The sequence below is a fragment of the Accipiter gentilis genome, chromosome 34 (genome assembly GCF_929443795.1).
Source record: "Accipiter gentilis chromosome 34, bAccGen1.1, whole genome shotgun sequence".
Classification (NCBI taxonomy): Eukaryota; Metazoa; Chordata; class Aves; order Accipitriformes; family Accipitridae; genus Astur; species Astur gentilis.
In genome coordinates this window covers 13,359,922-13,386,693 of record NC_064913.1, presented here as the reverse complement: position 1 = coordinate 13,386,693, position 26,772 = coordinate 13,359,922, and the positions used below count along the sequence as shown (strand labels likewise).

General features: G+C 37.6%; 1 protein-coding gene across 16 annotated transcripts in view; it reads left to right on the top strand.

Annotated features, from left to right (window-relative positions):
- NR2C1 (nuclear receptor subfamily 2 group C member 1) overlaps window positions 1–26,772 on the top strand; it is a 63,026-nt gene that overhangs the window by 3,749 nt on the left and 32,505 nt on the right. For 2 of the 16 annotated variants that reach the window (XR_007504627.1, XM_049792132.1), the window contains exons 1-3: window positions 15,010–15,124; window positions 19,507–19,614; window positions 24,543–24,773. Coding sequence is in view for 14 of the 16 variants with exons in the window: in XM_049792132.1 (XP_049648089.1) it covers window positions 15,053–15,124; window positions 19,507–19,614; window positions 24,543–24,773 (411 nt within the window). In the remaining 2 variants the exon portion in view is untranslated. Of the gene's footprint in view, window positions 1–86; window positions 4,177–4,495; window positions 4,739–6,156; window positions 6,216–9,997; window positions 10,079–11,578; window positions 11,761–14,831; window positions 14,908–15,004; window positions 15,125–18,956; window positions 19,110–19,506; window positions 19,615–24,542; window positions 24,774–26,772 lie in introns of those variants that run through there. The other 14 variants (XM_049792134.1, XM_049792135.1, XM_049792139.1 and 11 more) reach the window with 14 other exon arrangements.

Here is a 26,772-nt window from a genome sequence, read left to right as displayed (position 1 = left end):
CTCTTTCAAGGCGCTTTTAGCACTTTAAATTTGTGCCTGTGCATTATGGGCATAAGGTAAGCCTCTGTAAAACAGAATTTAATCACTGTGAGAATGGTGGATAAAACTGCAAAGGTACAGTTAATCGAATTCTTACTCTTGTGTATGCAGACCTGTCCATATTCTTACCCTTCAGTCAGCAGCTTTTGATTCCAGAGATTATTGCATTAGATAGTACTCACCAAACTCTTAAAGCAACAAAGGATTTCTCTTCTGAAGAATCAAACTCTTCAATTTCCTTTTCTCTGAGACTGGAAGGTTGCTTGTGCTTTCTGAGCGAGTCCCAAGTATCTTATGATGCAGTGCTGCAGATTTTGTAAGAAAGTGCGTTCCTTCCTGAAAATCATGGTCTAAGAACTGCCTTTCTGTATCAATATTTAGATTAATTATGTTGGTTTGGCCAGGCCTTCTCTGAAAGGCTGTTCAAATTTGTTTTAACTTAAATTACTTCTGTTCAACTTGATACGAAGACAGTCTGGGCTAAGCTAAATATTTGACTGCCTTTGTAGGAAGTGAAACCAGAAACTTGGAAAACATAAACCACCAAAACCTAAAGCCAAACCCTCTGCTATTGTCATATTAGCTATAATTAATGGTTGTTTCATTCCAAATAAGTTGAGGTTGCTGTTCATAGCTTAGCAGTAACTTTGTGGTGTGAAAACTGCCCAATTTGCTTTGGTAATATGTTGCCTTTGAAGTACTAGCAGGACAGTGTAAGTGTCAGCATAACTAACGCTTTCACTTTTGACTGGCTAGCTGAATATTTTTTCCATAGTGCTTTACATACATGTTTATAGGAATTAAAAAAAAAATAATACACTCACCCTCTAACAAAATCTAATCCTGTGGAGTTGATAAAGAAAAAGAAAAAAAAGAAAAACAGGGAAAAGGCAGGTGATGAGATTTATAAAGGGATATTTTTATCTGAAACAATGTCAACACTGATTTACCGGAAGGATGTGTATGAAACTCAGGGTTTTTTTCTGAAGGAATTTTCTGTGGGTAAGAACATGTGCAAGTTGTAAGGGAAGAGTTAGTAGTAGAACTATTGAATAGGCTTGCAAGTTCTTTCTGTAGTGTTCCTTCATGTGTAAACTACCTTGTCTGTGGCTGTAGTTCAGTGAATATTCCAAGCAGCCATCTCACACCACACTCATTTGGGCAGTTTGGTGTTATACATAAGCTGGTGTAACAATATGGCCTTTTTGCAAAAGAAGTGGTCTTATTTCTGTTTCTGCCTGCTTTTCTTGTGTTACGTATAGCAATTGTTAGCTGCAGGGTGAATAAATTTAGAAGATGAGTTTACCTTACAGCTATACAACCACGAGGTCAAATGCAGAGGGGGTACAAAGCTGTCAGCCAGGAGTGGGGCTACCTCTTTGTGAAATGCTGTAATTATCCCATAGCGGATGTAATGCCTCGGTGTGTTCGGAAGGAAGGGTTTGCACTCGCTTTGCTGAGTTAGCGTAATCTTTGCATGCCAGGTAGGGAGAACGGATGTGGCTGAACCTAATCCAGCAAAGCCGGAGGTCTTCAGTCCGATGAGCTTCCCGGTCCGGTTCGCTGTGCAGCTTCAGCTCTGGCGCAGGGAACCGGTTTGAGGTTTTTTTCCTTCTTGTACCAGTGCAGGATTTTGCAAGCTCTAGGTGGAGATGCAGGCTATGGCTGACATTACACAGGGCAGCTTGACCTGATTAAATGGCTGTCTCCTTACCTAGCTCTGGCATGTAGCCGGCGCTCATGCGAGCGGACTCAGCTTGCAGACAGCCCCCGTGCCTTTCCCCCTCCTTCCATTCCCCCGTTTGTGGGGCTGGCGGGCTGAATCAGCCCTGTAGCTGTTCAGGCAGGTTCTAGAGATGGCACGATAAAAGCAACAGGAGCCCAGGGCTAAAAATGAGACGACTGTTCTTTGGTGGCCCAAACTGTAAGAATGACTCTGCAGTCTGCAGAAAATTTATCCTAGCCATTTTGTTTTCTCACCTCTCCTCCCACTGTAGCACTCGCTTACATGAAAAAGCAGTGAGAGCAACGATTCTACATTAATTGTACAGGCATGCCTGCAAATGCTCCTCTTTCTCTATTGCTGTGTGCCTTTTAATTGTTCCCTTATGCTTTTACAAGCATCTCATCTTCCCTTGCTTGCCTGCAGGTTTAGCTGCTTCAGTTTCCTGTTGCTATCTGTCTCTTTCTTACATACCTACTCTCTAAATCTTGATGTCATGCAAATTTAGTAAACAGTATCTAACTGGGTGTCAAGAGTCACATAAATATTCCTTAGTTCATTGATAAAGAGAATGTTACTACTTTAAGTCTGCCAACTGTTCTACCATCTTGAGCAATATGGCTTATAGAACGATAATCCAAGAATAGCTCATTTAGCTTGCTGAGTTCATTGAGCTTTTCTTGTAGAAAGCATTGAGCAAAGTAGCATCGTTTGTTTCACAAATGTGTTTGGGTTCCTTGGCTTAATTTATTATCTATAAAGCATTGCAGGATACTGTTCTGAAGTACAAAGAAATCTTAGTGCTTAAAGCAAGTTACCAAACCCCAACTCTGGCACTTCTAATCATAGAGGCATTAAGTGCTTTCTCTTTTACATGTAGCTATTTATTAAACAAGTTTGGCACAGGTTATGTTGAATTCTTAATTAGTACAGGATGAGTTTGAAAAAGGAAATGAGGACTAGTTTCCATTTTAAGGTACAGAGCAGCTGTAAGCCCAGTGGGGTGACCTGAGCTAAAATTGTGTATCCTTAATTCATTTTCTGAGATCATTTGAAATCATTTACTACTGCAGCAGTATGACTATAGAGAGTGATTAAGACAGTTTCTTTTAAGAGGGAAAACTTCTCCAGTTAGCTTTCCATTATATTAACCTTTTGAGCTTTCCTAAAAAGTCATGTTGATCTTCCTGTATTTGTCTTTACTGTGATATAAGAACAGAACGAAGGTCACGGTAACATCTGCAGTGGTAACTAGTTAACGTGCCTGCACCTCAAAAGTATCTAGAAAGTTCTTATGTAACTTTATTAGTTTAAATGTGCATCTGATCTTCTACAAGTGGATTTAATCTAGGAAAGACCCCTGTGTTAACACACATTCTGTACATAGACATAGTCATTACCAGAATCATTATGCATTCCATACATACAGAGAGTCAAACTGGTTTGACAGTGCCAGCAGGGTAAGTTAAACTACTCAAATTTTACAAGCATCATTTTTACACCAGTAAAACTACGCTGGCCAGGGTTACGACATTTATTTTTTTTAAAGTAAACTGAAGACCTCTGGGGTGGACAGAATTTTCTCATGTTGTATCTTCACACCGATGCAGTTTGTTCTCACTCATTTAAAGGGTGTTAGATCAGAATCAAGGTACCTGATAGTGGGGCAGCTATACCAGCAGTGCCATATAACAGAACAAGAGATGTTACCATTTATATCAAATGAAGGGTCCAAGCATAAATAAATATTCTTCTTGCTACTGCTTTTAAAGTCCTTAGTCTACACTGGTATAATATTTTGAAATACTGTTGGTAGGAACTTGCTTCTAGGACAATTAAAGTTGTATAACTGTTGTCACTGGAGAAGGGTGTGAGTTAAACATTGATGTCTTCTGGGTATAACTGTACTAGTGGAAGAGTGGTTAGTATTTCTGATTACTGACCCTCAAATCTCCTGGCTGTTCTCATGGGAATGTTTCCTAACCCACTTCAGTTGAAGTAAGCCAAAATCAATTTAAAAAGTAAGTCTTTCCTAAGTTATTTTGACTAAAGCATTGGGAAAACTCTGGCACGTAAAAACTGAGGAAGAAGTAAAGAAGAATGGTTGAATTAGTGCAAGCTAATGAATGATAGCCACTGATGTGGTGGCTTATGGAGCGCTTATCTAAAGTGATGGAAAGCCATTGGCAATGATACCAGGTTCAACATCAACAAGTTTGGGCTAACACTAATGATAGTGATGTATTTAAAAATAATTCTGATTCCTCCTGCCAAGAAGGCTCACTAACTCATTTCCTAGGGGCATAAACTAACGATATTTACCTAAGATATACATACAGAAAGAGATTCTGTTTGGATTTCATTTGAGCCTGAAGATTGAAGATAGATGCAGTAAATGCATTGCTGCATTACTTGTAAGTAATACAGAGGGAGTCTAATGCCTGTCTTTGGTCAAAATGCCTGCTTTTAGATAAGCTGCTTCTAATAAATTGGGTTGTGATATTGAGGTTTTGAAAAGAAGAGAGATGGATATATAATTCTGTCTCTCCGTGAGTTAGTTTCTTTTTCAAAGGTTTTTGAAAGATATTCATTTCTTGTGATTTAATTATGTGGGAAGTAACACTGTCAAGCAGTCAAGAAATAACTTTGAAAACAAATGCAGTGATTCTACTTGTAAAGCAGGTCTAATCAGTATAAATGCAGATGCTAATATTTGTGTTACTCTGTACCTAGAGAAACAGAAGAGGAGCCTTACTGTGTTGGAAGTCTTCTAAGAAAGTGATGTTTCCCTGGCCCCAGAAATTTACCACTAATGAGAGAATACACAAATGGATCATACCAGACTGAGGGAATACAAGGGTACAGAAGTAGAATATATTGGACAGTTGGAGAGGCGGTGACCGTGTTGACAGTCTGAATGTTGTCAGTTTTGACACTGTCAGCAGCACATCTCCTTTAAGACAAATTGAAGGAAGGGTATGTATTTGTTTTGTAGAGTTTTAGGAGGAGTGTTTCCAATTGTTAGGGGTTTGTGTGGCACACGTTTTGATGGCAGGGGAGGGGCTGCAGGGCCGTCTCCTGTGAGAAGCTGCTAGAAGCTTCCCCAGCTCCAAGTCGGACCTGCTGCTGGCCAAAGCTGAGCCTTTTTCCCCAAGTCGAGTCTGTTTTGCCCATGACCATCACTGGTTAGTGATCCTTCTCTGTCCTTGTCTCGACTCACGAGGTTTTCGTTCTATTTTCTCCTCATCCCCCTGGGGGGGAGGAATGAGCAAGTGGCCTGGTAGTGCTTTGTTACCAGCTGGGCTTAAACCACGACACCAATCTTAATGGCAGATCTGCAAAAAGTTGTAGAAGGAAGTAAGACTTAAGCAGTGAACAGTATTACTAGCTAAATGGTCATGGGACAAAGCATTTCTTATCACTTCATTTTTCAGAACCTTCATGGTAAAAGTAAAGGCAAGGATCTTAAGTCTAATGTGACAAAGGGAAACCAGTAGAGCTATTAAGCAACAGTAGACTCACTGGTTGAAACAGTGAGTGAAGTGAACTTTGCAAGAGTATTCAAAGTGAGATATAAATGAGGTAAAATTTAACTGGGCAATGTTTGCAAACAACTTGGTGCTTGATGTATTGGCAGGAGTCTTGGCTCTCCTTCCCCCTGTTGGAGTAATAATATAACTGTAGTATTACAGTTCTTTTAATTGTGGGACATTATAAAGAAGATACTACAAGTATGTGCAGTTTTTTTCATGTTGTCTTCTCTGGTCTCTTGCAATTCCAGCTCTTATCCTTTCATTCGTTTAGATAACTTCAGAAAGGAAATATAAATGTGATTAGCAGTCTTTAACTAGCATCTGGATAGAGTTTGGTTTATCTTGGTTTGTCTCATTCCCTTTGAAAGGAGAACAAAGCATTCTCGAGCAAGAAACCATCAATTATTTGACTTCTTTCCTATACTGGCAATAAAAACCATTTCTCGTATGTTGCCTGACACCTGCTTTGAAGGTGTGTGGCATGGTTTGGACAAGTGTGGGGAAAAGAAGCATTTCTGAAATCAGGAAGATTGACATTAGATGAGAACACCTTGAAGATTACTTCCAGTTATTGAAGTTCAAAACTCAGACTGTGGTGATAGTTACTTTAAATCTTTTTCTTTACTGGGAAATGAAGGTTTGTTCTAAAGTGTTTAAGGAATATTTCCCAATTTCAGACAGCTCAGAGTTTAGAATATATGCATCATTTCACAGGAAACAATTCAGACTTTGGGAGTGTTGGCTGGAGTAACTCAGGAAAAGAAGCTTTTAAAAACATGAAAAATTTGCTAAATTTCTAAGTTTACGTAATAGGAAAAAAAAAAAAACCAGCTAAAACTTTTTTCCTGCTTAATTCTTTGCAGGGATCTCTAAAGAGTGATTAAGCATGCCTGATGTGAACTCTAAGATAGATACCCTAGGTAAGCAAAAGGTGAACTACAAAACTTTTTCCATCTGTCCCAAAGTTAGCTTAGAATTTGTTGACAGCCAGTTCTTGACCTGTCCTGCCAGCCTCCATCTCCAGCGTCAAGATGCACAGCCTAACAGGTAGCTACCGCTTGAAGAGCCAGCCGTGCTGCTTCACACAACTGGAAGTGGAGCTCGTCTGACTCCACACTGAGCTGTGTCAGGCAGCTGGGTGGGCTGAAAACAAAAGGTACAGTTTCATGGTGCAGTTGAACTGAATTACCAGCTCCCAACCCACAAGAATGGAAAGGGAGGTTTGCTTCCTCCTCCATCTCCATTTTTTCCCTCCCTGCCTTGACTTCTAACAACATTGGCGTTGGAACTAGATGACCTTTTAAGGGCCCTTCGAACCCAAACCATTCTACGATTTTATGTTTGGTGCATTTCTGCTAGGTTTTCTGTCTTTTTAGTGAGTTGAATTGTCTTACTGTGTGGTCAGTACCACCACAGCTTGGTCAGGGTGAGCAGGACCTTCTCCCCGGGGGTGAGCTGTAATTCTGTTCAGACTGCCTTTGAAACTACACCCTGACTTTACAAATAAGAAAGAGGTTTCTGACAGTTCAGTTCCTTGAACTGACTCCTCACGGCATTATGTGTATGCCAATGCCAGCACTGGAAGAGATTAAATAATAAAGCAAAAATGGGGAGTGGGATAGGAATGCCTGTTTGAGCTAGCCATTTCAGCAGTTGAGCTGTGGCATGAAATGCTGCCTGAAAGTTTTATCGTTCAAACATTTAAGTTGGTGAGGTTTTTTTCGCCAGTATACATGCTTTTCAGAACAAAGTCATGTGGTTTATTGGATGTGATTTAAGCTAAGGCATTTCAGTACAGAGTAACATTGTTACAAATAGTGGATTTGTCAATTAGTGCCCTGGTGTTTAGGGTTCACCAAGTTAAATAAAGCAACAGCATAGAAAAGAACCTACTACTGAATGTTTATGCAACTGGAAATTGCAAGTGTCAAAATATAAAACATCATGTAGTTAATCTGTAAATTCTTGTCAGTAGTACTCTTTAATTTCACATTATATAAAAAAAAAATAGAAAATCTAAGGGAATAATCCTGTAAAATGTATCACTTTTTCATTGTATATAATTGCAAGTCAGACTAGTTACAAAGGATGTGTTCGCAGTGCATGAAGTTGTGCAGTGATGTGAGCCATAGCCTCACTTATGCCATGTCAGGTAAATGAGGGAGGAACCTGATTTTCATTAGCCTTTATTTTAGGCTAAAAGTGTCAAAAGACACTTGTCATTCACAGTTTTGTCTTAAAGTCCATGGAAATTCCAGCTCCTTGGGCCAAAATTAAGATCACACTCTTCACTTTAAGAGCTGTGATAAGTGATCGAGGACCTCAGTGCAACTCCTGACGTGACCACGGTGCTGTTGAGCCAGTTGCTGAGCAGTACTCTTTACTGCATGGTGTTTTAACACAAACGGTAAAGGCAAGCTTCAGAATAATGCACTACACTCTGGTGACTCAGCAACCGGTTCCAAAGTACCACATCCACATGTACGCTTCACGGGAGATGATGAGATGGAGGATTAATTCAGTGGGGCGTTCCAAGCTATGCTGTCTCCGCTTATATGCGCTGTTAAAGTCTGACCAGTGTTTCGGACTGGTTGCCTGCTTCTGAGACTTTGATGTTATCAGTGTTTTACCTCACTGGCAAGAGCCTGTAGTGGAACTGACTGTTAAGGAGTATTAACTTGCCAGTTACTCTTTTGTACACAAAGGAATTTCACCTGCTGAAGTGAAGCCAGCATAAGATCCTATCCTCATAATCAGTATAACTTCATAGATCAGGCCTGAGGTACATTGGTCTTAAGAAGTCACTGTGTTAAGAAAAAACAGTGGGATATATTGGCATTTATCCATTTTAAACAGTCCTAAGTTTAGTTCTGTTTACAGGCTTGTTTCACTACAGAAGTTTAAAAATGCAAATATTGCAACAGTGTAAATGCACCAGTACATTTTATGCCTATAATAGGACAGTTTCTAACTTAACTCTGAGCTTTTAAACTTAATAATTTGTGAGTCAAGGCAATTAAAGTTTCACAGCTTCTCCATAAATAGGTTTATCAGTATTTATAACTCGAGAACTTTACACCTGTGCTTTATATCCTCAAAAACACGTAATTACAAGCTCAATACCCTCAAAAACTGAACTTGCAATTAAATAGAATAAATAAGTAAGGCTTTACCAGAAGGATGGTGCTTCATGCCAAAAAACCTGAGTGTGTATATATATATTATTATTATTATTATTATTATTATTATTATTTAGTGATGGCTTTGAATGACAAAACTTTAACACAAAAATGTGAAGGCCTAATACCCCCTTCCTTTTGTTCAAGTGATAGGTTTTCTAAAAAGAATCCAGTAGGATGATTCATGTCACATCAAAAGAGGCCTCAAATTACCAAGTTCTAATGCATGCAAGAAGATGCAGAAAAACTGAGTACATTCTTCCAATGCATCAGTTAGTGTTGTAAACACTATTTAAAAAAACTGCTTTCATAGTTCTTCCATAACATAGCAGTTGCCAGTTGGTACTGATACGAATTATATCTAGGAAAGAACCTAGTTATCGTGTTAGTCAAAGGTTTTTTTCATAATTGTAAAGGTATACTGGCATTCTGTCACTTCAATTATCCCATTTAAGTCTCAGAAATTGAATTTTTAATATATATATACATGCACACACACACTTCATGCTATCGCAATACTTTCATTGTAATATTTTTCTAGGCAATGGATTTCTGCTTATAGGTTGTAATAACTGCATGTCAGAGGTGGTTTGCTTAATATTTTTATTGATTACCAACATGGTTTTCAGAGCTAATCTTCTAAGTTATCAAGAGCTAGTGTATACTGTATCTCTACCAGCTTCTCTCCAGAAATTTTGCATTGCTACTAGTAATACAGTTGTAGCAAGAAGAATGTGTTTATTTTAGTAGTCTGAGCTAAGGAAACAACATGTTACTAGTCCATGCAAACTATTAAAAATGTTCTTTCAATTTTACATAGCAACTCTTCGTTGTGGTCTGACCATAGTAGTTGCAGATTCTTACTCGAGTATATTCCTTTTCCATTTTATGTGTGCCCCATCTGTCAAAGCTCAGATGATTTGTCTCGCTTTGACAGCTGGTTCTGTGTCCATGGGCTGAGTTTCCTTGTGCTTATTCCAGGCAGTATGAAGAGGCAGGACAGCCTCAACCAATTCTCCAGATTCCTCTTCTTCATAAGAGTTCAGTCTTGTTTGCATGCCTGAAGTACTCTGTTCACACAAGTCTAGTTCAAATGAGAAGCAGATGGCTCTTCTAGATACAGTTTCAAAAATTCACTTCTAATGCTTTATGCTTCTCTGAGAGTTAATTTCCCTATTGCTGGGGCATCATAGTTGAATACATGTGTATTCCTTCACTGCTTTACTGCAAGGTAAAACATGTTCTTTCAAATTGCTTTCAGTGTTTAAGCTAACTTGTTTTACTAAAGTATCTTAGCTGTGAGGGCAGTCACATCTGGTTTCGGAGAACTAACTAGCAGGTGCAAAGTAATTCCTTAAAGCACATACCTCTTGATTCTGAAGGTCAGTGGTTTTGTTTCCTACCACGACAACACTGTAGAAGCATGCCTCTGAGCTGTGGGATGCTCTAACTAGCAGCACAGAATGATTGGATGAGCAATTGAAAAGCTCTTGGTTTGGTTTGAGATTTCTGTGTCTCAGCAGGTTTGGGATGTATAGGATTCATGCTTCAAGCTCATAGCTGATGAATTCATGACTATGATCAAGAATCTATGGAGTTTCAAGGTGAGTTTCCCTCTTATTTTTTCAATTTTTATTGTTAACTACTTGTAGGTAAGATAATTTATTTTTATCCAACATGCACTGTCACGTGTACAGTGAAGCATTCTTAAAAGCTGTCCTTAGGTGGTGGTTGAGACACTCAATGATGGACATGTACATGTTTGTTGCACTTTTTTGAGGGATTTTTTTTTTTCTGAAAGCTATGCCCTTTACAAGTCATTCTCTAATGATTATAGTTGTTGATAACCATTTTGAAGGTGCTTTGAATGGAGAGGTAACATTCTTCAAGTCCAGAAATAGCTGGATTTGGAAGTTCTCGTGAACACAGATTTCTTTCTCTTGGTTCTGAGAATCACATTTCAAAGAAAATCTTTTTGACCAGTAGAATTCTTCTGATTGGGGAAGGATAGGAGCATCACTTGTTTAGGGAGTATTAATCTAGTCAGGCTTTCAAAGTCCAATGTAAATTCATTAGGTTTTTATTTAACATTAGGTATTTATTTAAAGCAGTTTGATTCTAAACAGTTTGGCAAAGGATTTGCTTAGCACTGCCCTTTAGGTTTTCTTTAGTTTTGCTTATTTGGGGATCATTCAGACTGTATTGCTACAACTGAGTACATGCTGGAGGTTGTGGCTGAGTAACACTCTGTTCTGTTCCAAATTCCATCCTAGTTTTTTCCCATCTCTAATTTAGGATTCCTGCAAAAATAATACATCATCAAGACAGGCAATCTCTTTTAGATAACCTCTTCCACTGCTCTTAAGAGTAAAACAGAGTATACTTACATTGCTCCTAGCACAAAAAATAAAGGGTGCCTATGGCCAATTCTGGATTTGAGGGAGCTGAGTGTTTTCAATACTTCATTAGCTCTGTTTGATAATACTGAATTAATAACCCTCCGAATTATTAAGGTAAAAAATACATGGTGTCTCTCATAGCCATTCATTGTGCTCACGTGAGAGAGATCTTGTTACAGTCAGGTGTTCGCACCAATACAGAATTCTGTCGTAACCAGTACGAACTCTCGCTGTGCTATTGGTGAGGATTTGGCAGCATGGCAAAGAACACAGAGTCCAGCATCTCAAAGATGAGATGCTCTTTAGTTTGGTGTTGGGCCCTAAGAAGGTCAGTATCTGTTAACTGGAGGACTGAAATCTAAGAGGTTGAAATGTCTGTGCTGAAGAGTGTTTCTACTAGAGAATATGAGGGTTAGCTATAAATAAGCTTATGTGTGTGAAACGTTTCTAACTGCACTGCTTTCCTTGCATTGTTTTTAAAAGTAGCTTTGACTATTAAGGTTCTTATAATTAGAAAATAATACTCTTCCTAGAAGTAGAAGGTGAGGCAAGAAGATAGATTCCTGTCAATCTCCTAATTGTACAGAACTTCAGCTTATGGACCAGAAGTCTCTGCTAGGCCACTTCACCATCATAAGTGTTGCCTGTTTTGTCCTGTGGCTGTATGTTGCTTTTTTCATCTTCTGTTTCTTGTTTCTTCATCAGGTTCATCTGTAAGGTCCAAAAATAAGTGAGTGTAGCTCCAAGGCTCATCTTGCAACAGTTTATAGAGCTGTGGGAAAGTATGGGAGACTAGATGGCTTAAGATGATGTGAATTTCTGCTGCTGTGGAAGGGTGTGATCTACAGTTCCCCTCCACCACTGGTACAGCAGTAGCCGTTTGCATGGTAATGTAGCAAGTGCAAGTCATTCTTTGGGCTGAGAACTAACACAGACAAAAAAAAAAAACTTTGCTGCTGGCTGTGAAGTCACAGATGTACCAGTGCTGGCACCAGGAGAGAGGCTGGAAACTCAGGCCAAGATACAGGTTAAGGCTAGCCCTTTTGGTGACAGAATGGTTTTGAATACGGTAGTAATGAGTATGCAACATTAAAAAGACAAGACTTTTTTCCTTGTTAAGACACTAGACAAAGTACTTGTGAAGGCTTGGAGAAATCAAATCTCTCCAACTTTCATTTACTGAGTTTGTGGCAAAAATATTAACGTGTTGATATGTTAATTTAAAGTAATTGTATGACACAGAACATTAAAGAGAATCTTTAACTATAATTTTGCAGTGCCACAGATATGATAGGTAAGAATTTTTTTAATTCTTAATGTCCGAGTCAATTTCTGTAGAAGTTATTTTCCAGATTTTGCTTCCTGTGCAAGTTCAGTATTTGGCTGTTAGCTTTTGCTAAATGAACAATAAATTAAGCTTTTCTTTTCACTGTGCTGTATTGTTGATTTGCGTGTGCTGCTGAGTTGGTGCAACACAGCTATAGCAGTAATAATTAGTATTCAGTATTCTTGCTGGAACATGCTAATTCTGCAGACTGAAACACTAGGAGTTTTAGAAAAGCATAAAATAAAATTAAAGTAGCTGTAGGCTCTGTTGGTAAAAACGACTAAAATTGAGAAGGTCATAATCATACTTTGTTATGGGAAAGATTATAGACCAGGCTTTTCTGATGGGAAAATGATATTGATGTAGTCTAGTTTCTTTTGGGAAAATAATGTAGAAAATGCTAGAGAGTGATTGCAGGATGGAAGATGTTACTGCTGTCTCAAAAAGCTGACATAGGGGAACATGTATTCTCCATAAAATTGGTTTAAACTGCTCAAAATAAGCTTTCTTGTGCATAGCTCTTTAAACTGGACACTCAGTGAAATAAAACTTTTAAAATTAGGTAGTTGTTTAGTGTGTCCTTGAAAATACCTGCACAATAGACCTATATGGAGGCAATCAAGAGATTTTGCAAATCAGAGTGCTTTCAAAATATTGGGAATTTTTTGCAGTTGCAAGCAATTGTTGTTTTGATAGCTAAGAAAATAGTGCATTTTTTTAGCTGTAGAATATTCCAGGTGGGAAGGGACATCAGGAAGTCTCTAATCCCAAACCCCACTCAAAGTGGTATCAGACTAGAATTTCAGCATTTTACTTAGTTTACTCTTAATTTTTTGCAAAATTATCATCATATGCACAGTATTTCTGGTACATAAAATTGTCACAAAGCAGTAAGATCTTCCTCTGAAATAACTCTTTGCAAAACGTACATCTCCCTTACCCAAAAGTGTGTCTGTCTTACTAAACAGTTCTGTAATTTGCTTTTAAGAGGTTAAGCTTCCCTTTTTAGCTTTTCTTTTTTTTTTTTAATAAAGTAAAACTAATTTCTGTCACTCTGTGTGTAAACAATGCAATATTTTGTTGCTAGTAAGTATTTAAAATAAGGAAACATCTGATAGAATACATTGGCTGACTTCAAAGTGCTCTTTGCATAGTGATTGTGCTGCAGCTCGGGGCATGCAGAAGTGGGTTAATAGAATGCTGCTGCAAGGGTGCTGACATGTATTAGATCTTCTAAGGCGATAATGCTTTTCAACATAAGCTTCAGTCTCATAAGTTTTATGCGTATGCCCGTCATCTTTTGTCTTAATGTAACTAAATGCAGCATGCTGGTGGGTGATTAAGAATGGTCTGCAGTGCCCAAATATTTCCATAGTCTTCTCTTCCACACATCGATCAGGGTTTAGTATACTTGCAAGGCCTCTGATTCTTGCCCTAGTCAAAACAGATCTCTCTTTCCAATTATAAGAGCAAAATGAGCTTTTTATTTCCATAGTTGATTGGGAAAGTTTAGAGATCACTGGGGTAGGAGATAGTTCCTAGGATTTCTAGCAAAGTTAGAGAGTGAGAACCAACTAGCTATATATACAGTTTTTCTACATATGTAACTGCTGTCATTAGCATTCTGACTTTTCGTATGCTTACACAGCACCATTCCTGCTTAATAAATAAATAAATCTTTTATACTGTGTAAAAAATCCTTTGTACTGACACCATTTATTCTTATGTTAATACAGGAATATGTGGGTTGGTATTAAACAACTTTATAACTTTGTCTGCAATGAGGAGGCTGTATAACCTGGGTACATTGTATATTTGAAACAAAGCAAATTTAGTACATAGACACCTCCTTTAGTGTACGAGTACTGTCTTTGTTCATACAAGAATAGGTGTTACAGTGTTTTTAATAAAGCTTTTGTCAGGAAAATCAAGTGTTTATGGTGCTTCATAATTTGTATATGTTCCTCTTAAGTACTGCCTAGTGAATATTTGTAAATCGATATGCAAACAAACAAGGCATACATCTGAATGCTTTACACTGCATTAATGTGTTACATCCTACAAAATTCTTCTTATGAAGTTTTGGACTTCTTATGCTGTAACTACAGTACTGATAACAAAGCAGCATCTTTTTTTAAACATGTTTATTTTCTGCCTCCCAAGTAGTGCTCCTATTAACTAAAAAAATTGACCTTCAAGCATTCCTATTAATACTGAAAAATCAGTATGAGCTCAGAAGTTAGATTCCGCCCCCCCCCCCCCCCCCCCCCCGATTTGCATTAACAAAACTGGCTGTTCCATTTTTTAAGATGTTATTTATGTCCCTGCTGATGTCATGGTCAGTAATACACTTCTGTTCTCACAGGGAGTTTATTATACTGCTGCTCTTTGGGAAAGCAGAGGAGGAAAAATAGAAAGTCTCTGTGTGAGTTATTTGAGTAAAAAGATACAGAAGTTTACAAATAGAAAACAAATTATTACTTTTATAGTATAATCAAACTTTATATTCTGCAGGGTTGTCACTTTCAGACAACAGTGAACATACTTTACTTATGTGAACTGTTTTTTCCCCAAGATATTTTTACTTTTGAGGCTATAGATGTTAAGCATCTTCTTTCCTTTCTTTGACAGGAAATTCTGGTGATTAAAGATCATGGCAACCATAGAGGAACTGGCCCATCAAATTTTTGAACAGCAAATGGGAGAGGTACATAAATTTTGAGTCCTATTTAAGAGACATTGAATGACTGATATGTAAAAACCAAAATTACAAGAGAAAATAATTTTTAGTACACCCAAAGCTTCCAGAGACTCTCCCATGGAAGACTAGAACTTACATCCATTTTAAAGTTATGCTGCAAAGTCTTTTTTGCCAAAGTTTGCCCCACAGAAATGAAGCGAAGGAAAATCTAGCAGTGTTTCCAGTAAGTGACTAGCTGTTCAGCTCTGCTTTTTGGGCCTGTAGTGGTCTTCAGAGAGCTGTCTGGTTGTATAATTAATTTGCTCACTTTCAGAGTTGTCAATACATAGCTTTTACTTTCCAATTAAGCAATTGCTTCAGTTGTCGTTTTTGTTTTCACTAGTAAAGGTTTGCCATGCTCTTCACTGTAAAATATTTGTTGGTGTTTGGTATAAGTCACGAGGAAGATTGAACTTTTGTTTCTGCTAACTTCTGGTTTTAATTTTCTGTAACCTGTGTGCAGAATCTGTGTACTGCAGCCAGAGAACTTCCAGAGATGCACAGATAGTTTGGGAGTGGGGATAAGAGTATATATACTTATCTAGAAGGTTTCATCATAGCGTAATCTGTTTAAAATTAGCACCAGTTTAAATTACATAAAAGCAGTAACTTATTTATCTTAAATAAATGGTATTTTTTAACTTGAAATATCCACTCTTGATTTCTTGTCTAGACATAGACATAATTTTCAAGTAATTTTAGTTCCTCTCAGTCTTGATTTCAAATAGAAAGGGGGTGGCAGGATGGTTAATTCTATTCTGTACAAAGTCTTACGTTTTTATTGTAGCCTCTGAGTGTTGCTCAGTCTATCTCAAAGGACGTAAGTGATTTATGTGATGTATAGTGTTTTCTTTTTCTCACTTGTCCTCTTTGTAGGTGAGAATGGCGTGTCTAGCGTAGTTTTGTTTTAGTAATATAATTCCTTGTGGAGGTCTAAATAGGGCTGTATTTCCTGGATTTTCTTGTTTTGTTATTTTTTTTGAAAGTACAGGCTAGTCAAAGCTACCTGGAGTGTACGTTCCAGTCAGAAAAGAGAATGGTGTTATGATGGTTTTTAGCCTCTCTGAGGGTTGTTTCTCAATTTTATAATACGATTCCATGAGACACTGAGCTGACTTAGTATCTCAGTGCCGTGGGAGAGGGAAGGTCCTTCTTCTGTTTCTTACCTTACTTAATTTCTACACTAACAGCAAGCTAACCCAGCCAGAACAAGTGGAAGGTTTTCTGCTGGGTTAGTGCGTTGAGTAGGGTCTGAGAAGGCTCTAATGAGTACCAGGGCCAGCGCAGAGGAGGTGGCTGGTAGCCAAGGGGAGGCAGGGGAGAAGACGGGGGGATTGGAGGTGTGACACTGCAGAGAGCTGTTGGCTGTTCCTGTTCATGCTGAAACTGCAGCCTTACAGTTTTCATGGATATCATTTTGTCAGCAGTGTAGATTAGGATTTGTCCTTTAGCAAAGTTTTACTGAGCCTGAGACCGTCACATCTTTTCTTCGCAGCGGTGTGGCTTAAGCATTCCCCACTTCATGAGCTAGTCTGGCTCATGTAAGCTCTGTCTCTGCATGGTGGACAAAACTGAAAAAAAAAAAAAAGGGGATAGTGGAGGAAGGTCTTCTCCCTGCCAGTTGGGGTCAGTTCCCTTATCTGGTGCAAGGTGCAGCCCAACCTGGCACGCGGTTAGAAGGACTGAAAAGCGTCACCCGGGGCAGTGCAAGGTGGGACTCCGTAAGCCAAAATTACTGTCAAACTTGCATGCCATGCATGAGTGCACTGCCTGAAAGGTGGAGTCGGCAAGTAAAGCGGTCTTAAGCGGTTTTACGGGGGCCTTCGTGTAGTGTCTTATGTTCCTACCTACCTATGACCTACCGGCTGTAATTGCTTGGTGGTGTTCCTATTCAATGTAAGCATTGAAAACCATAGGTTAAGGTCTATGAAACTTCAGCGGTATTTTTGCTAGCATTTGTAATGCTCTTCAACGTTGAAATAGTTTTAATTGAATTTACAAGAAAAATCTACATACGTAGAACATGAAAGGAAAGAGACAGGTGTTCCCATTCTGAGGAGAATAGAAAGTGCTCCTGTGTCTCATTGAAATAATGGTCAAAAGTGTTCTGCGACATAGGTTTTGATTTCTTTATAATATTAATTCTTGTTTGTGAAGCATTTTAAAACACAAAATTATCACAAACGATTTTATGATGATGTTCACAAACGTGTTTTTGTTAGTTTAGGGCTTTTTAGCATAAAAGCAAAACTTATTAAAAAGAAGAATTTATAGCCCTGCCTATATGGAGCATTGCACAATGTTTATCTTTTCTCAGATTCTGCCAACTGCTAGGCATCTTTTGCTGAGTGTGGGATAATTCATGTTTCTACATCAAGATCACATTCCTTGATTCATGTAGGGAAGTTGTCTGTCAAGAGCCTGCAGCAATCTTCTTTTTTTAATCTGTGGTTGGGTACGCTAAGTAAATGGTGGTTTGTTTCCATAGTTGTGCCAGGTAACAGTAACAGAGGAAAGCTATGTATTTGAAGCAGAGTCTGTCATACACATACACAATATAATTTTTAAAAAATTTTGTGGTTATTCTTATCAGTATTTTTTTTCACTGCAATAAAAAGAACTGTATTCTGTACAGAAGTAAAACTGTCAAGCTGATATTTTATAGGGTCGAAGAGCAGTTTTACTTATACAACATGTAGATCATGACATTTTAAGGGAGCAAACGTAAAACAGTCCAGGAACATGTAGCTTGTTTTATAAAGCAAAGATAAATTCACATAAAACTCCAATTGCCTGTAAATCACCACGTGTTCATGTCATTTGAAAGGCTGATGCAGAATTTTAGTGGTTGAAAGCATCTCTTCCAAACTGTAAATGTTGCTGTATAATGAACGCTTCTTTGTCCTTTACTTAAGCAAAGAAGCAGATGAAGTGTTTGAATATGGAAAATATTCATACTCATGAAAAATTGGGTATTTTTAGAAAGCAGTGTTCGAAAATGGCTTGGGCAGTGGTTTGACAAGCATTTCCTTTGATGGTGCTGGCAGTTTAAGCGATCCCCCCAGCTGCTTAATCCCACTCTCTCATTTGCTCTGATGCGTCTGCTTCTGAGCATTGTGGAGATCTGGATAGAAGGTTTGAGCTGTGCTAAGAATAGCCTTTGTTTGTCTGTCTGTTGGCTGGGCTGCTTTTTAACCTGCATCAGTGTCCTATTCCAGATCACTGAATGACTAACCAACCAGTTTCACCTACCAAGCTGAAGGGGTAGGAGCAAGTAGGTTATAAGAGCTGAGACTGGTAGCAAAAGTAATGCCTTTATGGGTAAAATTTAAAAATCAGCTTAGGCTGACGGGAGCTTCTATTTCTGCTGTAAGGGGAAGTCTTACCCACTGCGCCTTCCCCTTCTCATGCTCATCTCCAACTGCATCTTCTTGCCTCCTTTCTTCTGCTGGTACTAGCATTTTACATGGTGGTATGGTTGCAAAATCAGGAAGCTGATCCAGGAGGAACCAAAAAGTTCTCAACCTGTTATGAAACAGTACCTTTACTGCGATATAGATATATATTTTCTATATTAATTCGGGGGGGGGGGGGGGGGTGGGCAGCTGAAGAGGAGCATTTTTATGGTGGTGTAAATACTGGGAATTATTATTAATACAGAATTGCAGGATGTTCCAGAGTTTTTGAACTGCAAAAAGTTCGGGGAGTTACTTGGGAATTTAAGACAAAAATTTCAGTTTGAAGGTATCTGTAAACTCTGTGAAAACAAACTTCCTTTGTACTACAAAAAGTCTGGCCTTTCTTTTCAAGCCTCTACAAATAGCAGCTGTACTTCTTAATTTTTACTGACAAAAAATGTAATGAATAATACCTTCCCCCATATACCTATGGCTAAGGCATGTCAAGAATTTAAAAAATATTTATAATCATTAAAACAGTTCCAGAAATTGTGTCTGAGAGCATTCACACAGAGATTTAAATTTGGTTTAAGATACACTGCCTGCCAACTTCATGCATTTCATTCATTTTCTCTAACTTTCTTGATAGTTCCTCAGGATAGAATTCTGTTGTTCTGGATTTGCTGCTTTAACAGAAAGACAGAACAGAAAAGGCCAATTGCTGTGTTTCCACACTGAAAATTCTTTTGTCACTTTAAGTAAGCCATTAAGGTAAAAGTATTTTAGTGTAAATGTAGCACAGCTATGATGAAAGGTATTGTGTCTCATGAACATCAATAGTAATAAATATTCAGTCTGATTGACTTACATGGACTTGTCAACAATTAATTGTTTTACTTAACATGTTTCTAAATTTCAAATTGGAAGGTATTTCAAAATGGGTTTAAAACAGTGAAACAATCAATTTTCTAACTAGCAAAATTAAGCTATTAAATTAGATTACAAGCATTTGTGTTCCTTATACGGTAAGAGTGTTAGACTTCCCATAGCCTTGTGCAGAGAAATGAGAAGTTGGTGAAACCTTAAGGTTTCATCCGTTAAGATAGTGTATCCATCCTTAAGGTAGTGTATCCACTGCCAGTCCATTACATTTGTTTCTTCTTTCTAGGTTACCCATTCCCAGGGAGCTGTTACACAAACACTAATGGATGGGACAGCACAACGAATACAGATTGTCCCTGCAGATTCAGGCCTTTCTCTACCACAACGTATACAGGTATGCTTCATCTGATATATTTTAAAAGCAGATATGAACTATTTATTTCTGCAAGTTTTCACATAAGGTTCTTTCTTATTTGGTTAATATTATTTGCTTGAATGTAAATATTCAGCCCTGGGTGGCAGAGACCATTTCTATAGAAACAGGAATTCCAGTGCTTCCCCCTTTTTTTTTTTTCCTTTTTTTTCTCCTAAGAATTTTAAGATTGCAAAAAATTACAACCACTGAACAGAAAAAGACTTTTCCCATTACCGTAATGATACTGCTCCTTAAAAGCTGAATAATTTTATATTTAGTAATTCATCTGAGTTGTTGGAACATTTCTACATTTTGGAGCAGGGAGGGAGGGAAATACTGCATTGTATTGTCAATACAAATCATGAAAAAGTGCAAGGCAACCTAATGTCTGAGAAGGATACTCGTTTTTGGTTGTCCCAACCAATGTTTTATGTCCTGGTGTGCTAATTCATAGCCTGGCCAGGTAATAATCTCCAATTCAAGTGAGGGTATGAAGTTTTTGGCAACGTAGGTAGTTAAATCAACATATATATGTATATAGAGAGATTAAGAGGATTTGGGGAATGGAATTTTATATTTCATCCCTTAAAAGTCAATGCAAGTCCTTGCAAACATTTTATTTTTAAATTTCATCCTAGAGAAAAATATCAGCTGCAGAATAAATTTTAAAAATATTCTCAGATGTATGTTGTTGCATACAAAACCACTAATTTAAGTGAGCCAGTTGCTATAATCTTGGCTGATTTTTCTTCTGCTGGCTTCACTCTTCAACATTTTCCACTGTTTTTTCCCATTTCGGTGCACTGCATTCAAGCTTTTAACCTTCCAAGACTCTTCACAACTGCCCTCCCTTACATGGTCTTTTGTTTTGTTTTATCACCCCCTACCTGTGGTCTAGTCCTGGTACCAGTCTCATCTATCCAGTAGATCTTCAGTCTTTCAGCTACCTCCACTCCTTTTCTATGCTTTGTGTACAGCTGTACCTTCCATTATCTAATTTATGTCAATCAATAAACAGCCATCTCTTTATCCTCTGTTTTCATTGTTAATACCTGTATGCTAATGAAGTCCCTGTAGCGTGAAGCCATTTAATGTAATTTCAGCATCAGGGTCTGAATGTGGGACGAGGACATAAACCCCATGAGCCTTTATTGTTGAACAGCAGGACAGTTCTGTTGGTTCAAAGCCAGTGGCAGACATCCAACCCTTCTGTGTCAGGTTTTTTGTGGGGGGACAACTACTTTTGGTTGGGCACTGTAATTACTGCAAATGATCGACATAGAATTGTATTTCTAGGGACAGGGACCTTTATATAGTTTTTCATTGTCTCATGTAGCTGCAAGATCACTTGTTTCTAAGCCAGCTACTTTGCCCCTTGTCTTTTTCCACCACACTCACTGATTCTTGCTTCAAAGTGGATGGTGAGCGCTTTGAGGCGGTGGGTTGTCTCTTGATATGTGTGGAACAGCACTCAGTCAAATGGCATCCTTCCTGCAACAGGCGTCTACAAACCTGTCACCAAAATCAATAATAATAAACTAGATATGAGATAGACGTTAGTAATGAAAACTTTCCTCAAAGCAGAATTTATGTGAAGAGTAAAGCAGTTTGTAGGAACGAGTACATCTCAGTGAAATGTTCAAAATAAATGTTAAATTGATCATTTTGAGTTTATATTTTCAAGCAATATTTTTTCCTTTATTTTATTATTGTTAAATGCACATAAATAATTATCTGAAATCTCGAAACACAAAATCCTCAGTAAAATGTTCTTTAAAACATGTTTCATTAGTCATCCTTTTTATGGAATGATAACATTTCTCTAGGATAAAAGTTGAACATCACATTTGTTGTTAAACAGACATTTCTATTCAAAACTGGCTCTGTTATAAACAAGTGGATTAGTCGTCTGTGTTTGGACACTTTTTTTTTTCCCCCTAAACTAGGAACACAGAATTACTGAGGTATTTAATTTGTTGAAATGATGTTCAAATGGAAGTCAAAACTTGTTAGTGGACAAAGCTTAATTAAAAGCAATAAAGAAAAATACTATCCGCTGTTATCATCAGGGTGCTTAAAGGAAATACATGGGGGAACTATATTTTTTAAGCAGACAATCCTGAATTAATATATTCCTGTTTTAGAACACTATCCCTTTAGCGATACTGAATTTTAGATTATTAAGAAACATCATGTGTTGTCACTGAGCCCTGATGGTCCCTTGAGAAGATAAGTGGTTTTCTTTTTCCCTCTGATTCTTTCTTTCTCTTATGTCAACATTTAGGTACTGCAAGTTGTTATACTTTGGTGAACTGCTCCACTTTTCAGAGTCCCACTGCAACTTAGGTGGAGTTTTTGCAGGTATATTGCCATACGAGGTCAGCTGCAGACAGACTGGGCTTAATTGTTTAAACTGCTTTCTCTTATGCTCTGTTAGTTGTCAAATGCTTGACAGCTGCAGAAACCATTTGTGCAGATTGAATAGCTTTGTATGGATATTAAGGTAACACTAGACCTACTATATCATGTAGTGACAACTACCTGGGCATCCTTCTAGAATTGCAGGAAGCCATTTGAAGAATTAGGACACTATTTGTTAAATAGGGGGTGAAGTGAATTGTGTGACGTAGCAATGGTTCTTCTGCCTACTGACCTACCATATTTATCTACAAATACATACCTTTTTTAAATTGTAGACCTGGACTACAATAGTAAAAAAGATAATTTTGCATATATATCCAAAAAATCATTTCAACTTCAGTTCAGATTTTCATCTTCACTGTTTGGGACGTGCTATTTTTTGAGTTAGTTTTATACTATACTTTGTATAAACCTAACTAGATCAAGTATATTCCTTTTTTGATGTACACATAGTTGCACTTTTAAATTTTGATAGGGAGATTTTAGATAAGAGTGTCTTTCAAAAAGCAGGTCTAGAAATTCAAGAAACAGCACAATATTCTGTGTTTGGCTTTTGTATGTGTGTGCACCCTGTTGAGCATAACATGCATTGGATTTCTCCTAATCCCAATAAAGTAGATGTGTTTGGAGGGAAAGGGAAGGGACCATCAGCTACTTCGAAAATACCGGAAATGACACAGGAGAAATAAAGTTTGTCAGTGAAGAAAAAGGTAATGGAAGGAGGAGGTTAGGCAAAGGAGGGAATTAAAAGGGCAAGGAAGTTTGCCTTCTAAAGAATATAGAACCAACATAAAGGAATTGAAAGGAGAAATAAGGAACTACTGTAGTCATTTGTGGTCCCGGACAACTGAATGGGAAACCCTGGATTAATCATGTTGAAAACTATTGTGAGCTTTTGCATTGTCTTCCCACCCTACACCCCAAATCTCATGATAATTTACATTCTTTTCTTATATCTTTAGCATCTGGAATTCTATCATGTTACCTGAACTTCTCTGATAAATAAGCTTTTAATTGTGTTTTGCAGAGAAAAAAATTGAAATTTGATCCATTAAAATGTTAATAGCAGAAGGCCACCCGAAGGAAACACGTTCCTTTTGTATATTTTGAAACTCATAATTTCTGAATATTTGAAAGTGGCAATATTGATTTATAACTGCTGAAATTAGAGAGTCAATAATTTTTATCTCTCACTGCTTATCTTTTTAAAGCATAAGCTATACACAGGTTTTTGAAACAAATTTAAGTATATTGAATATTTAGAGAAAGTAGTAAGCTAGTTGTGAAGGTGCAATAGCAAATTTGATAAAGACTTGTGTGAAATTATGCCTCATTCAGTTTCTTTGTGCCCCTGTTTTCCACCTAGAAAATATAATTAATATTGCTGCCCTAATTACATGAAACTAGTTATGATAAGTGTTAGACCATAAAATAAATAATTTCATCAGTAATAAGGACCATATAAATGTTAGGGATGGATAGATGAACATAAATGTTTGGTTATAGGTACAAAAAAAAATTAATAGGAGCTATTTTATTGATCTGTAATTCAAAAAATAGTTTGCAGGAAACAGTCCTTGTAGGATGATTCTCCTTATTCTCCAGAATAAACGAGGCAGTCTTCCATATAGGCCTTTTGATGGAGAAAAGCAGCAAGTGACTAAAAGTGAGATTTATAATTGAAGATTTATGGAATCTTGATTATTTTCTCTGAGGATTATAATCTTCTGACAAAGATGGCAAAAAATGGAGTTTAGTGGAGGATTATTTAATAAAGTGCTGCTGTATTTGTGCTTGAAAATAGGGATAAAATGGAAAAAACAGTCTGTAGGTCTGTTCTTGATAATGAAATGAAACATGAAAATAAGTTTTTCCTTTAAAAAAAAAGAGAAAAATGGCAGGGAGAGAGATTCTGGTTTACTTTATGTAGGAATATCTATGTTAAAAAAAAGCCCCCCCAAAAATGGAGCCTAAAATGTATATACAGGTGCAACAAGATTATTGCTTTTCTTGCTGTTTGATGCTTACTTTTTGCACTTGGAAGTCTACATTTGTGTTTTTAAGAAGTTTTTTGGTAAGCAGCCAAACCTGGGAGGTGCTAAGCACTTCACGTGGTATGCAGTGAATTCAAGAGTTAAGATTTCTCATAACCTGATGGGTCCTAGTGGCTGAGCTACAGACATACCTCAAATTCTGGATGCTAGAATTGTCAAGGGTTTCAGTAGTGTTGTACAAGCATGGGCCAATTGTAAAACTTGAGTATGAACTCAGGTTTTGACTTCAAAAACCCTTGTTTGAAATGTGTTTAAAATACAATGAAAACCCAAGGTTTCACCTGAGTTTACTTCACTCTTGTGTGACAGAGGGGAAGATGATCCTGCTTCACAAATGTCAAAAGCAGAATTCCCGTTTTCTTCAAGTGCCCGGATTGGGCCCCAAAGGTGAACTTAAATTACCATAACAATTTGAGATAAATGTATTATTAGATTGTCACAGATCAGCAGACGGGCCAGAAGATTCAGATTGTTACAGCACTTGATCAGAGCTCAGCAGGCAAGCAGTTCATCTTAACAAATCATGATGGCTCTACCCCAAGCAAGGTGATCCTTGCCAGACAAGATTCCACTCCAGGAAAAGTTATCCTAGCAACTCCAGATGCTGCAGGTGTCAACCAACTGTTTTTTGCATCCCCTGATATATCTGCACAACACATCCAGGTAGATAATCCACTTTATTTCATAATTTTGGTTCAAATGGGATAAGGAGAGTTGTTTTATTTCCAAATATGTCTGTTCGGGTTCTCCTTTTTTGAGGTTTTTTTAAAGTGGTATACTTTTCCTTGTACTGGGACACAGCATGGATACTTAGAAATTATGAAGAAAACCTTTTTTTTTTTTTTTTTTTTTTTGTGGTAAATTTATTGCTTTTAAAATTTATACCCTGGCTCATGACATTAGAAAGAATACTGTTATTTTTCTTGTCATTTCCAGCTCTTGCCATACTAACAGTCCTTCTTTATTTCTGCTTCATTGACTCTCCATCTGTTTTCATGTATTGTTGAAAAATATACTCTTTCCTCCGTTGTCTTATCACTTAACATTTCCTTCTGCTTGTTTTCCTTTTTGTACACTACTGTTCAGCTGTGTGAACTGTACTCCAAGGTGGTTTCTCAGAGAGACTATTCAGCAGGGAAGTAAATTACTCCGTGGGGGTGGGAAAATAACACTAAAGATTTTGGGTTTACTAATGTGAGATTGTAACTAGTGAGGGTTATAACTCCCTAAACTGGCCCCCTTAGTCCTCACGCTCCAACTTCCAAGCTTTCTGCCCCATTTCCTCACCTGGCAAGGATGGGATGGCACTGATGTGATGAACATGAAGAAGATGCACAGAAGACTTGCAAGATGTGAGCTCCTTCAGCATGAAGTAGGAGATTACTGCACTCCAGCTGAAGTGTAGTTATTGCATATTAACCATGTACGTTTACGCTGCTGTTAAAATACACCGATGTGGCAGGCCAGGCAGCATTAGGATAGCTACAGTCCCTTTAGTCCGGTATCTTACACTTAAATGATGGCCAGAAACAGTTGCTTAAGGAAAATTATTAAAAACTGGACAAGCAAATAATGATCGTTCTGAGCATATCCTTTCAATTCCATTAGCTGATGATTTAGAGCAACCTCCTGATTTTCAGATTGCAGTGAGACCATCTTATTTAATGGCAGCCACTAAAGTTTAACAACCTTTTTTGTTATTTATATAGACCATATATGCTTTGGTCTGTATAATCCTATAGTATAATTGTATGTTGTGCAAAGAATACTTCAGTTCATTTGATCTTTTGAGAGAAATATTTAATTAAGTGCCTCTTGCACTATAAGAAACAGCTACAAAGGATCCTGTTGTTTTTATAAATCACTATTATATCCTCTTTCAAGTAATCTCTTTTCAACTGAAGACCTCTGATCTTTTTAATTTGTGCTCTTCTGGGAGCCAGTCCACTACTCTAATTCGCTACCCACATGTTGTGTAAGCTTGAAACATCTCTGTATTATATATTACATACTTTTTTTTGAAACTCGCAAATCTTGGCAAATGGACATCCAAGGTCCTTGCTCCAAAGATTTTGACTGCTATGAATAGGAGAGCAGTAGCAAAAGCCAATCCTATTGAGAGGCATTTAAGCATGTTTATATACTTTGTATTTTAGGTAAACCTCAACAAAAGTATAAAACAGTGGGATATGATTTGAAGTAATCCATATTAAAAAAATTATTTCCCAAGGCAACTTAAGAGATGAGAAGTGTGCCACATTGGTTTAAAAGGCAAAATTCAGGAATGGAGGAAGTTCGGACAAAAAAATTGAAAGCTCTAGTTCTGATTGTACATTTTGGGCAAAATAGGTTAGTTTGGGAGGCAACAGAGTATTCTGTCACTTTAGTTAGATTGTTCTATTGTCAGCTAATATGTATGGGTGGAGATTTCTTTTTTCCACTTAAAGTTCGTGAAATACAGAGTACCATTTTGTTGTTCAACTCATCCTCTTTGGGATCTTTCATATTTTCTCCCCTAAATGATCTTTTCATCTGCAATTTCACCCTTTTTGTTGTTCTTCTGTAGCCTTCACTTGAAATGCCCATTCATTTGCTCTGCAAAAAACCTCTGTATTGCATCTTATCTTTACATTGACTCATTTGGCAAGGCCCTTTCTCCCAT